This window comes from Sinohyriopsis cumingii, chromosome 11, assembly GCF_028554795.1.
Source record: "Sinohyriopsis cumingii isolate HCF-2022 chromosome 11, ASM2855479v2, whole genome shotgun sequence".
In the NCBI taxonomy this organism is placed as follows: Eukaryota; Metazoa; Mollusca; class Bivalvia; order Unionida; family Unionidae; genus Sinohyriopsis; species Sinohyriopsis cumingii.
In genome coordinates this window covers 20,917,487-20,933,550 of record NC_142971.1, presented here as the reverse complement: position 1 = coordinate 20,933,550, position 16,064 = coordinate 20,917,487, and the positions used below count along the sequence as shown (strand labels likewise).

Below are 16,064 nucleotides of genomic sequence, written 5' to 3'. Positions count from 1 at the left end.
AACTCATCCTCACCTCTTCCTTTCACCTCCTTCTGAGTAAAAGAAATCAAAACTTTCAATATATTTCAACAGTTTACTTTTCAGCTTTTCTAAATTCTTTAGATTTCCTCCCCTGCACTCAGAATGATAATCAAATTGTACCAATGGCATGTCTTGGGCATAAATTGAAGCCTTGTGGTGATTCTGTAAGTATACAAGTATATGAAGTTATTATAAATGTCAATTGTAAAGATCCATCTTTTATGATTTTATGAAAAATATCTTCTTCATGCTTTATAATATGGGCTGAATATGTGGTCATGTTGTTTCTAGAGAGGGATCAATGGGTATTCAAATGAATGACCCTGAAAATTGGTTAATTTACTATATAGATTGCTGGCTCTAAAAGAATATGACAAGAAGACACCAATACAGGGCTCTTTCATTATTGCTTTTAACTTTTTTTCTTACAAAATGAGAGATTTGATCATTTAATATTCTGGGCATATGTGAACATTTTTAATTCAAGAACTATATATACATTGTAACAACCTCAACAAAGTTCCATACTGTAAAATATTAAATCCAAAATATAAAGAAAAAATTAAAAGTCTGAACTCTTCCTTCATTGATTATTTACCTTTTCCATCTCATATACTATGTTTTAAAAAAAATAACAAAGCACTGACGTTTTAAAATTGTTTTATGACTATGCCAAGTGCTAAATTTTTGTCTAGTATTATAGCCCCGCAAAAACAGTGGAATTTACCTAATTCAGCATCGAAGTTTTCCTGACCATATATTTTTTAAACTTTCTGAGCTCAAAATATCAAAGTTGAATATGATACATTGGGAAAACCTATAAACTTAAATCTGAGATGTATGCAAAAGAAAAAAATGTCAACAATGTCCTGAAAAATCTGTGCTCTCAGCAAAAAATACAAAGTTGAGTATGCCCTGAATGTCCTGTGAGCTTAACTTCATTCTAATCACATCTGCAGACTATCAGTTTTTTTTACTCTGAGCTTTGGTTTCAGTCTTTTATGCTGAAACACTTTTGAGAATATAGGGCTTTGAACACAAAACTCAATGTCAGAATCCAAGATCTTTTAAGTTCTGTAACTTCAATTATAAAGAAGTTAGAATCATAGAACTTTTAGGATCTTGCTTGACTTGAATTACTCTAAAAACCACATAGGCAGTCCAAGGATTACATATGATGCTAGTGGTTTTCAGCTCATGTTCAAACAGTCTGGAAATATGAGGCCAGATCTCTCTTATCTCCACCAAAAAATTTAGTCCTTCCATCTTTCTTTTATTTAACTGACACCCATTGTTTTCACTCACTCATCAATACTATCTTTTTTAAAACACTTTTTATGGGTGAATTAATCAGTGCCAAGTCTACTATCCAGCAGAATACTGTCCTTACATGAAAAGCCTGACTTAGCATATGTTCTCCCTCCTTCTGTCCCAAAAGGTCCACGATGACCTGGTCCCCATAATGCTGCTTCAGCATATTAAAATGTCTCTCAAATGCTGGGGCCGAAGCCTCATAGCCCCGAGACATCTTTACTTTGTGGGACCCTACCTGGAATACAAAGTCATATTGAGAGGAATTAGCAGTACGTCAATAAATAAATATATGTACAGTTAAACTTCCCTAAAAAATTCCCCTCTGTAATCTGCCTTCATCTGGAGACTGACCATATAACTCACTAATAAAAAGCCCTCCTAATAAAAAAAAACCAAATACTAGCCACCTTTATATGTAGCATTTCCTCACTATAAGGTATCTATACAATGTAGTCCCTTTTATATAGTCATGGATTCCATTTAATTATTTAATAGTAAATTTATGTACAAATTATCTCAATATACTGTAGTATCATCAATTTTCTATGGTTTTCTTTGCTGACCAGAAACCATGAATTTAATCCAATGAAAAATAAGCCACGTAGGATGATGCCCCCACCCCTGTTTTCTTACAGTGTTTCATTCCTTGAGATTAACACAGCTACTAGTATTTGACGAATCAAGGTCAATACCGTAATCTGGTAATTAAATTTAGCTTTTAAATGTGTTTGCTTTATTTTTTAATTTAACCTTTTGAAACAAGAATTATAAATCATTTTATATTGCTTCAATGCACATGTTTGATAAGGTATCTGATAGCCATAATTTTACACTCACTGCCTTAAACCGATATGTGAGGTAAGTAAGGATAGAGAGAAAATAAAGAAAAAGCATAAGAATTCAAACAATAGTACAGTAATACTAAAAATGAAAGAAAACATATATTACAAAATAAAAGTATATGAAAATTAAGTTTAATACTTATTCAAATCGATTCCAGTACAACTGTTGTTGAAATATTTAAATCCTTCTGAAAGCACATGTTATTTTTTCCATGAAATTTTTAATACAAAAGAACAACAATCCTGTAAAATAATATAATTATTTCTTGAAACACTATTATTAATGAAACACTATGTATATACACAAATTACAGCTCACACTTCAGATTTTTGGCCAAAGCCACTGTATCAATATCGTGTCAATCAAGTCTCATGCTACTCACAAATTCTTCCCAGGTAAATAATCCCCAAATTGCTGAATTAAACAAGTCCAGCTTTCTCAAAACAACTGATAATTAGGTCTGATCTTTTGCTCATTGTCCCGTGAGCTGCAATTATTCATTCAGCGGCGGGGAGTCTAAGTTGAATTTTACCACTCTTAACCCACTGTGTTAACGTCATCATCATCAGAGAGTACTGATGGTGCAACTTGATGGACAGTGGTTTAAGTAAGAGATAATTCAAGTGTACTTTAATAACCGATTGGCCTAGTGTTGTTGACTGCATCTGCTTCCTTATGATGTTGAGCACTCAAATGAAAACATGGCGACAGTGATTAATCTTGACATGTGTTTTATTTGTGCTCATAGAGATGGAAATATTGTTTTAGTCTTGTTGACTGCGTTTGCTTCGAATGATGTTAATCACTTGGTTGAAAACACGGTGTAAGTATTGAACTTGCCAGGTCTTTAATTTGTGCTCATACAGGTATTGTTTTAAACATTAAAGTGACTGCTGTTTGCAACAGCATAGCTGTATTCTTTGTATTCTTTATTTTAGGTATTTGTGGAGGTTAAACCATGAAATTAAATACCTACTAATATGCAAATTTTGACAGGCAAAACCATGAATTTAAGTACCTATGAAAATGTCTTTTTTAAAATACAAAACCATGAATTTAAGTACCCATGAAAATGCCTTTTTTAAAATACAAAACCATGAATTTAAGTACCCATGAAAATGTCTTTTTTAAAATACAAAACCATGAATTTAAGTACCCATGAAAATGCCTTTTTTAAAAATACAAAACCATGAATTTAGGTACCCATGAAAATGCCTTTTTAAAAATACAAAACCATGAATTTAAGTACCCATGAAAATGTCTTTTTTAAAATACAAAACCATGAATTTAAGTACCCATGAAAATGCCTTTTTTAAAAATACAAAACCATGAATTTAGGTACCCATGAAAATGTCTTTTTTAAAATACAAAACCATGAATTTAAGTACCCATGAAAATGCCTTTTTTAAAATACAAAACCATGAATTTAAGTACCCATGAAAATGCCTTTTTTAAAATACAAAACCATGAATTTAAGCACCCATGAAAATGCCTTTTTAAAATACAAAACCATGAATTTAAGTACCCATGAAAATGCCTTTTAAAAATACAAAACCATGAATTTAAGTACCCATGAAAATGCCTTTTTAAAATACAAAACCATGAATTTAAGTACCCATGAAAATGCTTTTTTAAAATACAAAACCATGAATTTAAGTACCCATGAAAATGCCTTTTTAAAATACAAAACCATGAATTTAAGTACCCATGAAAATGTCTTTTTTAAAATACAAAACCATGAATTTAAGTACCCATGAAAATGTCTTTTTAAAATACAAAACCATGAATTTAAGTACCCATGAAAATGCCTTTTTTAAATACAAAACCATGAATTTAAGTACCCATGAAAATGCCTTTTTTAAATACAAAACCATGAATTTAAGTACCCATGAAAATGCCTTTTTTTTAAATACAAAACCATGAATTTAAGTACCCATGAAAATGTCTTTTTTAAATACAAAACCATGAATTTAAGTACCCATGAAAATGCCTTTTTTTAAATACAAAACCATGAATTTAAGTACCCATGAAAATGTCTTTTTTTAAATACAAAACCATGAATTTAAGTACCCATGAAAATGCCTTTTTTAAATACAAAACCATGAATTTAAGTACCCATGAAAATGCCTTTTAAAAAAATACAAAGCCATGAATTTAAGTACCCATGAAAATGCCATTTCAAAAAATACAAAACCATGAATTTAAGTACCCATGAAAATGTCTTTTTTTTAAATACAAAAAGCATGAATTTCAGTACCCATGAAAATGCCTTTTTTAAAATGCAAAACCATGAATTTAAGTACCCATGAAAATGTCTTTTTTTAAATACAAAACCATGAATTTAAGTACCCATGAAAATGCCTTTTTAAATACAAAACCATGAATTTAAGTACCCATCAAAATGCCTTTTTAAAAAAATACAAAACCATGAATTTAAGTACCCACGAAAATGCCTTTTTTAAATACAAAACCATGAATTTAAGTACCCATGAAAATGCCTTTTTTTAAATACAAAACCATGAATTTAAGTACCCATGAAAATGCCTTTTTTAAATACAAAACCATGAAATTAAGTACCCATGAAAATGCCTTTTAAAAAAAATACAAAACCATGAATTTAAGTACCCATGAAAATGCCTTTTTTTAAAATACAAAACCATGAACTTAAGTACCCATGAAAATGCCTTTTTTAAAATACAAAACCATGAATTTAAGTACCCATGAAAATGTCTTTTTTAAAATACAAAACCATGAATTTAAGTACCCATGAAAATGCCTTTTTAAAAAATACAAAACCATGAATTTAAGTACCCATGAAAATGACTTTTTTAAAATACAAAACCATGAAGTTAAGTACCCATGAAAATGCCTTTTTTAAAATACAAAAGCATGAATTTAAGTACCCATGAAAATGCCTTTTTTTAAAATACAAAACCATGAATTTAAGTACCCATGAAAATGCCTTTTTTAAAATACAAAACCATGAATTTAAGTACCCATGAAAATGTCTTTTTTAAAATACAAAACCATGAAGTTAAGTACCCATGAAAATGCCTTTCTTAAAATACAAAACCATGAATTTAAGTACCCATGAAAATGCCTTTTTTAAATACAAAACCATGAATTTAAGTACCCATGAAAATGCCTTTTTAAAATACAAAACCATGAATTTAAGTACCCATGAAAATGCCTTTTAAAAATACAAAACCATGAATTTAAGTACCCATGAAAATGTCTTTTTTAAAATACAAAACCATGAATTTAAGTACCCATGAAAAAGTCTTTTTAAAATACAAAACCATGAATTTAAGTACCCATGAAAATGCCTTTTTTAAATACAAAACCATGAATTTAAGTACCCATGAAAATGCCTTTTTTTAAAATACAAAACCATGAATTTAAGTACCCATGAAAATGTCTTTTTTAAATACAAAACCATGAATTTAAGTACCCATGAAAATGTCTTTTTTTAAATACAAAACCATGAATTTAAGTACCCATGAAAATGTCTTTTTTTAAATACAAAACCATGAATTTAAGTACCCATGAAAATGCCTTTTTAAAATACAAAACCATGAATTTAAGTACCCATGAAAATGCCTTTTTAAAATACAAAACCATGAATTTAAGTACCCATGAAAATGTCTTTTTTAAAATACAAAACCATGAATTTAAGTACCCATGAATATGCCTTTTTTAAAAATACAAAACCATGAATTTAAGTACCCATGAAAATGTCTTCTTTAAAATACAAAACCATGAAGTTAAGTACCCATGAAAATGCCTTTTTTAAAATACAAAACCATGAATTTAAGTACCCATGAAAATGCCTTTTTTAAATACAAAACCATGAATTTAAGTACCCATGAAAATGCCTTTTTAAAATACAAAACCATGAATTTAAGTACCCATGAAAATGCCTTTTAAAAATACAAAACCATGAATTTAAGTACCCATGAAAATGCCTTTTTAGAATACAAAACCATGAATTTAAGTACCCATGAAAATGCCTTTTTAAAATACAAAACCATGAATTTAAGTACCCATGAAAATGCCTTTTTTAAATACAAAACCATGAATTTAAGTACCCATGAAAATGCTTTTAAATACAAAACCATGAATTTAAGTACCCAAGAAAATGCCTTTTTTTTAAATACAAAACCATGAATTTAAGTACCCATGAAAATGTCTTTTTTAAATACAAAACCATGAATTTAAGTACCCATGAAAATGCCTTTTTTAAAATACAAAACCATGAATTTAAGTACCCATGAAAATGTCTTTTTTAAATACAAAACCATGAATTTAAGTACCCATGAAAATGCCTTTTTTAAATACAAAACCATGAATTTAAGTACCCATGAAAATGCCTTTTAAAAAAAATACAAAACCATGAATTTAAGTACCCATGAAAATGTCTTTTTTTAAATACAAAACCATGAATTTAAGTACCCATGAAAATGCCTTTTTTAAATACAAAACCATGAATTTAAGTACCCATGAAAATGCCTTTTAAAAAAAATACAAAACCATGAATTTAAGTACCCATGAAAATGCCTTTTAAAAAAATACAAAACCATGAATTTAAGTACCCATGAAAATGCCTTTTTTAAATACAAAACCATGAATTTAAGTACCCATGAAAATGCCTTTTTTAAATACAAAACCATGAATTTAAGTACCCATGAAAATGCCTTTAAAAAAAAATACAAAACCATGAATTTAAGTACCCATGAAAATGCCTTTTAAAAAAAATACAAAACCATGAATTTAAGTACCCATGAAAATGCCTTTTTTAAATACAAAACCATGAATTTAAGTACCCATGAAAATGCCTTTTTTAAATACAAAACCATGAATTTAAGTACCCATGAAAATGCCTTTTTTAAATACAAAACCATGAATTTAAGTACCCATGAAAATGCCTTTTAAAAAAATACAAAACCATGAATTTAAGTACCCATGAAAATGCCTTTTAAAAATAATACAAAACCATGAATTTAAGTACCCATGAAAATGCCTTTTTTAAATATAAAACCATGAATTTAAGTACCCATGAAAATGCCTTTTAAAAAAAATACAAAACCATGAATTTAAGTACCCATGAAAATGCCTTTAAAAAAATACAAAACCATGAATTTAAGTACCCATGAAAATGCCCTTTTTAAATACAAAACCATGAATTTAAGTACCCATGAAGATGCCTTTTAAAAAAAATACAAAACCATGAATTTAAGTACCCATGAAAATGCCTTTTAAAAAAAATACAAAACCATGAATTTAAGTACCCATGAAAATGCCTTTTTTAAAATACAAAACAACGAAAATTGAGCCCAATGAAAATAAATAATACTACAGTAAAACATCTAAAAGACAGTCACCTTTAATTTAGGGATGCCATGAATCACAGCATTTGTTCTTCTGCACACTGATAGAAACAGCATGTAGGGATGATGAAATTCAACTTAAGCATACTGAAGAGACTGGCATAAAAACTGTCTTGGTAACAGTTAACAGACCACTGGTGAGAGGATGCACAACTCTGTAAAGACTCTAGTTTACTTTTTCTGCAAAATTTATCCCAAGTGAGACTCAATTTACAACCCTGATTGAAAGCCTCCATTTGAGGAGTCTGTAAAGTAAAACCTACATAAGACCACTGCTATATAAGATGACCTGTCATGTCAAACCACATTCTCATTCCATACATTTGTTAATTACATAGTGTTATGACCTGTCATGACAGACTTCCCGCCTTGTGAGACCAGATTATCATTTCAACAATTTGTTGATTATAAAGTGTTACAACCTGTCATGAGAGACACACTTCTTGAGAAACCATGATTTTTTGGCAAAGGGTGGTTTTTCAAAACCAATTTTACTGTATTTCTTAAGCATACTTTTTTCAGCAGACATATACTTAATACATGAAATAATATAATATGATGTAAAACACATGAAGTATCAAAAGCAAAGATTTTGTGTTAAATATGGGTTTTGTTTGATCTGGTTATTGTCTTCTTCTTCATGTTTTATAGCGATTGAGCAGTTCTTTTACACTTGCCATGTGACACATGTAGAACATACAGAAAACTCATGTTTTAAAACAGTCAAAACATACTTCTGAAAGTGTTTACATACACCTTCAAGGCCATGTTCTCCAAAAGCTTAAAAGATGTTCAATTTCTATAGCATCAATAAAATTACTTTAAACCTTTTACAAAATATTTCCAATGTTCACAATAATTCAGTTAAAATGTCAAGGCAAATCCATACATTTTACATGCTAATAAAGATGGCCTTTTTGTAAGAAAAAAACCCACAATTATGAAGTTCAAACATACAAAAAATAATCTTGAACAAACAATTATAATATTTTTATTCTCAACATCTATGCTATAAAATATAAGAAAAACTTAACATTATGAAACTGTTAAATCTGTGGAAACTAATTACATGTATCAATTATCAGCAAACAATAAGGAAATAAAGATTTTGTGTATGATCTTTTCAGAACATTAATAAGCAGTCAATGTACATCTGTTTAACACAATCCAAAGTCTCAGCTCCTTGAATGTTAACTGCAACAAAAAATTAATTAGTCTTCACTTACTACTAGGAAAAAGGGTTTCCTAGAAGACTATATCTTGCCTACGAAAAATGCAATTAAGTTGGCTGGCTTTTGATGATACATGTACTTTGAATATATTGTTCACTATATCATGCCACAGAAAATGGGATCTAAGTGCCTTTCCCATGGGCTCTCTATGGAAGCCAGACCAGGCTATGCAGGTCTGGTATCAAAGCAATTACCCTTCAATTATCACTCAAATACTCAACCAACAAGGCTACATCTCCCTGCAATCATGTACGTAACATCCATTAGGTATGGAATATACATCTTGGTAAAACCATTAACATTGTCGATACCAACATGGCATACTGTCACTCACCAGAAGTGGTACATATATCTCAATCTGCCAAGTGTGAGAAAAGGAGAATTCACATTATACTGAGATAAGTTTCATAACAGACACATTGAATCACATGTCCAAGTTTTAATACAAGAAGCTTTTTGAGATGTAATAAATCGTTATATCTTAATCAGATTAACCCATACATCAGTTCTCTACTACTTACTATGACTACTGTTATCATGATTATAATCGCCGCTGCACTGTAACTTAAATTAAGAATGGTTTACAAGATTTTCTTCTGTTCAGATAAAATTTAAGCAATTTTGGGTATTTACCTGGAGACCAGGTTGTTCCCAGAACAAAGGTACAGATCCTCTTGTTTGAATGAATGACGATATCTGGTCATCTAGGTATATCACCTGGTCATAAAAAACATCAAAGCTTTTATTCTTTATATAATAACATTTTTGTGTTCCCTAAAAAATTTCATACCTCACTGAACGTAAATCTATTCTGCACACTGTGCAAAAATCACTCAAATACAAACCTGCTATACAAGCCACCTGCCTAATGTAAGCACATGGCATAAAGTACAAAAGAACAGAACTGTATAAAAATTGATATAGGTTTAATATTATGTGAGAGATGAAACAAAATTGTGTCATGGTACAAGACCGTATTTATTCAGGGCAGTTTTTATTTGTAGCTTTTGCAACGAGAAAAAAAGACCAGTTACCTGACAATTGTGACAATCCTCATGTATTATGACACAACTATGTTCCATTATCAAAAAACACCTCTGAATCAACCATTCTTGTTTTAATTACGATATACATTGTTATAATAACCACATGGCTATGCAGTGTTATTACCATGCTAATTAAATAGGCTTAGAGCTTTGGTTATTCCAGTTAACCAGACAGAGGGCAAGATTTGACAGATGAGGTTCCATATATATTGCAGTTCTCAATATCACATGCTTTGTTACATAAAATGGTCTGTAGTTATGGGCCCTAACTGCTGTGTTTTAACAAGGTAAAGATGTAACTGTACTTCTTACTTGTTCTGTCTCTACGAAGTTAGCGACATGTCCATCATCATTTGTTCCTCGAACATTAAAACGTGTGCCAGCACGCTCACAGCTTAGTCGAGAAATGAGACAGGCTTTTGCTTGGCGATGACCAACGTATACCGTGCGGACTTCCACACCACCACAGATCATTTTTAAAAGCCAGTAGGAACAGTCTATTGCAAACCTTTGAAAACGAACGTGAAGGGATCGATTCCTGCAAATGTTTAATAGTAATTAATCAAATATTAGCAAAAGACACCACAACCCTGCAACAGTTTCTTAAAATTTAATTTCTTTACTCTTGCCATAATCACATTTTGTATATAAAAATAGTTCTAACTTTAAAAGGATATTACAAAACACTTTGACAGTTAAAGAAGTAATTTAATGAACTTCTTACATATTTCATACTAATTGCCACACTAAGGAGATTTATATTAGAAAGGACAGAAATAAATGGGTATGTCTAATTAGGTACATTCATTCCTAATCAACAAATACATCACCTATAGTGATATATAGTCCAATGTTAAAACAGATTAAGGAATAAAATATTCAAGATAACAAGATTTCATAAGAAGTCAAATATATGACAGGGGTCACATTAAGCAACATCTTTTCTTAAACAAAGCCACTCCAAAGAACTAATGCTCTACCAGATCAAAATAGTTTGCAGGAATCCAAGATAAGACCATTTCTACTTTATACTGCTATAATATTCAGCATCGACTGGGGACCGGAGACTACGTTTTCAAGAATAGCTCACATAGCTGGCAGCCCATACTGATACTGTTGCACAGCTTCAAGTCTAACATTTGTACTATATTTACCCTGATACTGTCTTCCTTACTGAAGTAAATCCAGGCACAATCTAGTGGTTAAATTTTTCAAGCTCCATTGACAGCCATTTCAGTTGTTTGAAGATCGATGGTTGATGAATTCTTTTGAACAATGGGTGTATTTTCTTTAACAAAATAAACATGTCTAATCACATTCGGGGCTGGGGTGGGGTGGAGTGAGGAGGGGTGGTCAACAGACCATCACATAAGCTTTTGGTCTATGACCAGTAGAGCTAAAAAGAGCAATTTGTTCCTTGACCTCTTTAATTTAATTAACATAAAAATGGTTTTAAAAGGTCAATTTTACTACCCAACACATTGCTGCTTAAAATAGGTGTGACTGCACAAGGAACAGTATTTAAATAAGTAATGTTAGTTGAGGGAATGATCACTGACCTCGGAGTGATTTTTACTTAGCTCAATTAAGATAGTGTACACACTGATCTTTAAACATACCAGAAGAACCTATTGTCTGTTTCATGGTCCTGAAACTTCCTCTGAGCACACAGTGTAAGATCCCAAGGGGTACCTGATGGGGACCATGCAAAAAAGAAAGTCCGGGAATTGAGCAGATTTCTGACTCCAACTATTCGCTCTTCATCATTTGGACGATTCTGAAGGGATACAAAATGGGTCCCAGTAATGCAGAATATCTCAGAATCTGCAATTTTTCCGACAGATAAGCAGCCAGTCACCAGTACTAGGTATAAAACCTGCTCTTCGCCTATAAATGAATGAATGAAAGGATAAATTAATTAATTCTGTGATGTGTTAATTATTCTATACTTGGCAGTCCCCTCATTAAAAGACCCTTTCAACAAAAATGCTATTTAATCATATGACACCACGGAAGGCCAACCCTGTTTTGGGCATCTTTTCACTGCAGAAATGGTTCCATAACAATGGGATTACTTTACAAGCAGTGAAGCCACAGCAGAAAAGTTGGTAGATGAAATATCAGCATTTGTTTGATTGTGCTTTAAATCAAAATCAGATGGACAAAATATGAATATATGGCTTCCCATGAAGCCAGTTTTCAAGGTGGGATAGTGTTTTATTTGTGGTTAATTTGCTTCAATTGACAAAACATAAAAAAAAAACATGAAAATTTTAATTAATGGATCATTGAGAAATTTGTTTTAACTGATATAACACTCACTGCATAAAGCTGAAATTTAAAATCGCAATGGCGCAAATAAGTAAATTTGCTTTTCTGTCTCAGTCTTGGAAATGACCCACCAGTGATGAATTTTCTGAACCTCAGACTCCAAAGAAACAGAAAGATAGTGTCAGCTCTGAGGAGAAGACTCAATCTTGTTAGAAAATGTAAGGATGAGTGGGAAAGTGAACTGACAATACTGTGATGTACATCCTTGATGTCTGAATAATATTTAACCTTCACAGTTGTACTGGTATATTTTTGCATATAAACGATTTGTGCAGTTGATAACAGAGTATGTTGAAAAGTTGAAAATATAATAAAGTATAAAACATTCCTATGCTTCATATACAAAATATACACACAGTAACACATAGAAAGACAAACACTTTTACAAAAATGAGATTGTATGTTTCTTACAAAATACCGTACAAGCATTATTCAATATTGAGCAAGATACTAGAAATCGTAATCATATATTCCCACCATTAATGAGGAATCACAGCTATGGGCTCATGACTGTCCAAAAGAAATGACTCTCAAGATTTCAGTTTTGACTCTCAAGATTTTTATTTTGCCTCCTGAGACTTTGGGGTCAAGGATCAACTGACTCTTTAGTTTGGAAATCTACTGAGAACCCTGATATAATACCTGTATTGAGATTCAGCACTCCCAGACAGCCATAAGCATCATGAATCTTTGTATACTGTTTCTTGATGGTATCGACTTCTGCTGAAGCTGCAAAAATTAAAAAAGTTTTTTATAGTATTTTAGAGCTAATATTCCACTTGTCCCTGTATTTATTAAATGTCTGGGGTAAGGAATGCAGGTTCAAACTCGAAACCCTAAAATCTCAATGATACATATCAGCAATCACCAACCTATGGGAATGTAAGATTATGGAAAATAACTGTGTTCAAAGAAATTGTCTATTGTCAAAATGCATAATATATAAAATGTATACCCAAAACTAAAATAAATGCTCAAGACAAGGGGTTTAACATTTATGCCCCTGTCTATGAAACCAGTACAAGTCATAAAATTAATTTGCTTTTAAGTCAAATGAAACTACGAATAGCATGGAATCTGAACTGCCATCACAAAATGCTCCAGCAGCTCAAGGTCTGTGTTGTTTGTTCTACTAATTGCTCCCAACTGCATAAACCCAGATCTGCTAGCATATTATGCAAAGGCAAGTCTAGGTCTGTGCAATTTTCACCTGGACATCACTTAAAAGTTAGTATATATGATAAATCAGCCCTAAAGGAACATGGGTACTAATCATTTCTGAGTTAATACTACTACTTCTACTACTACTAATATTATTATTATTATTATTACATATATTTATATTATCATTTTTACCAAACAGACTAAATTAAATATTTTCTTGTAAACAACTATCTAATATTGATCAAAGAACTGCATCAATTGCAGTACTTTACTGATTTGTGTATCATTATGTTTATTTTAATTATGAATTTTCAGAACTCTGTCTCAGCCTCATAATAATACATTTGGTCATGAAAAGCACTGAGTTTATTATTCCTCTGTCATGATAAATATTACTGCTAACATTGGTAAAATTTATTGAACTTAAGCCAGTAATTCCCAATTAATCATAATCCAATACTGTAACATATCTTGTGTCAAGACCAAAGAAAATCAAACAGATGGACAGCTCAAACCTCTGTCATTTACATAATCTCTCCACTGTATTGTATTACCAAGAAATGATGCATTCACTACAAATGTTCTTATTTTGATTATAATAGCAAAAACAAAACAGTTTATTATATTGCCTCCAGACTTGCCTAAGTTTTCTCAGACAAAATTTAGTTCAAATGGCCAAATTATAAGATTTGGAAATGTGTTAGGACTATATAACAAAGTGTGATGATCAAATCATCATGAAATGACAACAATGATAGTAGTGTTGAATAGCAGGTGAAAATCATCTATGATTCAATAATTCTAGTTCCAAAACTAATCTTGTACAGAACAATCACTTACTGATTACCAAAAACTGTTCAGGTTATATATCGAAGTGATTTTGTGAGTCAAATCAAGATTCAAAACAGACTTGGGTTTGTGTTTTGAAGGTAAATGTTAAAAATTATAGAGGCACAGTCTGGAGCCAGATGTCAATAGTGTCTCATGGGTTTGAAGCGACACTGTCATTTCGTACTGACACAGTGTTGTTGTGTTGTATAGATTATTTCAACATCAACACAACAAAAATACAAATTGGATGGGGATTTGTGATTTCAAAATGATACATGTAATTCAGTAGGAAATTTGATAATGCCAATCGGAATACTGATTTTTCAATGGATAGCAGAGAGCCGTGTTGATGATGACACAGTAATTGTCACCAGTCAAATCCCTCAATCAAAACTTTTATTGATATGACTAAGGAAATAAAACAATTTAAGTATTATAGTATTAATTGTCACCATACACATTCAGCAGGCCTTGCTCATTCCTAAACATTTACAAATTTCATACTAACCATAACAACGTAATAATACAGTATCATGTATTCTGATGTCTGACTGAAGGTCATTGATGATATCCCCCTCCAATGTCTTCAAGTTCCAGGAAACTGAATTTACGTATTTTTCTCCCTTTTATGGTGCCAGGCAAGTCTCTAAATTCATACAAATTAAACAATCTGATAAATTTAGATCATTCTGAATCTAATCCAGCAAAACTGTTGGGTGAGTGGGACTGGGCAGAAAGGCAAGTAGGGGGAAGGGGCGGGGAGTTGTGCAGCTAAAGTGTCACAAACATCAGCAAAGTCAACACTTAGTCCTACAATGTAAGACATTATCTGACATAGCACATGTTTTGTTTTAGTGCTGTCTTACTACCCAAATAATGGCTTTGTATAGCCTGTTCCTATGTCATAATATATTTTTTATTCGTTTAGTTAAAAAATAATATTTCAACTTAACCTGATTTTGGCATTCCCAACTTTCATCGCTTTCCAGCCAACTGAAATGTAGGCCAAAAAAACTTGAAAACAGGTCCATTTTTGGTGAGAATTTGAATTTAGAGAAAAGACATCAAGGTAAGTAAAATCTGACAAAAACATTATAACTTTACTTTGCAGAAAAGCGTCGTTACTAGTTGCAGTTGTGTGTGATATTCCTGAAAATACGACTTTCGTTACACTGTTAGTGGACATCGAAACACGCTAGTTAGGCGGTAAGACCCATCCCCCTCCCCCCCCCCCCCGAAAAAAATATCGGGTGATGTGTCGTACCTTGTAGTCGACACTATGACGTTGGTCTGTATTTGTTGAATTTGTGAGAATATATTAGTGAAAACGTAATTCCTATATATAATAACATTTTATACATTTGACTGAAATGAGGCTGGAGACAATGAACCTATTAGGGATGACGAGTGACGGTAGGTATAATATTCAGATTGAGCTAGTCCGATCGATCTCCTATGATAATGAGGACACGATGCAAACTAAGGGTAAGTAAAAAAAAAAAACGACAAAAATAACCTACATAGAGTTGTGATAGTATGACTCTCAAACATCAGCGTATCATCCAAGGACTTATTTTCAAGTATAACACTGTACGGCGGCTCAAGTTTGTGGTACACACGAAAGCTTCTGCTAATCGCCGCCATCTTTGTTTCGGTTTCTTTAGGCCTAAAGTTGAATTCTGCTTACGGCATATAGCAAATTTTAACAACGACCGTTGGGTCCATGAACTTAATAGTTTTTCAGGAAAACCAAAGCTTTCAAGGTATAGATGACTTTTGTCGTTACAAATAAGCATTTGTCACCTAAATATATACCCATTTCATGAAGACACTGTCAGTCTTCCATGAAAATCGCTTTTTAAAAAAATATTAATTTTCCGTAAAAGGAAGTTTAG

General features: G+C 31.6%; 1 protein-coding gene across 1 annotated transcript in view; it reads right to left on the bottom strand.

The window, feature by feature from the left end:
* LOC149787721 (polyphosphatidylinositol phosphatase SYNJ1-like) overlaps positions 1–15,813 on the bottom strand; it is a 109,075-nt gene extending 93,262 nt beyond the window's left edge. The window contains exons 1-7 of the mRNA XM_089973920.1: positions 15,690–15,813; positions 12,817–12,903; positions 11,463–11,730; positions 10,156–10,381; positions 9,431–9,514; positions 1,412–1,570; positions 14–183 (exon numbers count right to left, since the gene is read on the bottom strand). Coding sequence (XP_089830046.1) covers positions 14–183; positions 1,412–1,570; positions 9,431–9,514; positions 10,156–10,381; positions 11,463–11,730; positions 12,817–12,903; positions 15,690–15,813 — 1,118 coding nt within the window. The remainder of the gene's footprint in view (positions 1–13; positions 184–1,411; positions 1,571–9,430; positions 9,515–10,155; positions 10,382–11,462; positions 11,731–12,816; positions 12,904–15,689) is intronic.
* Between the last annotated feature and the right edge of the window lie 251 nt (positions 15,814–16,064).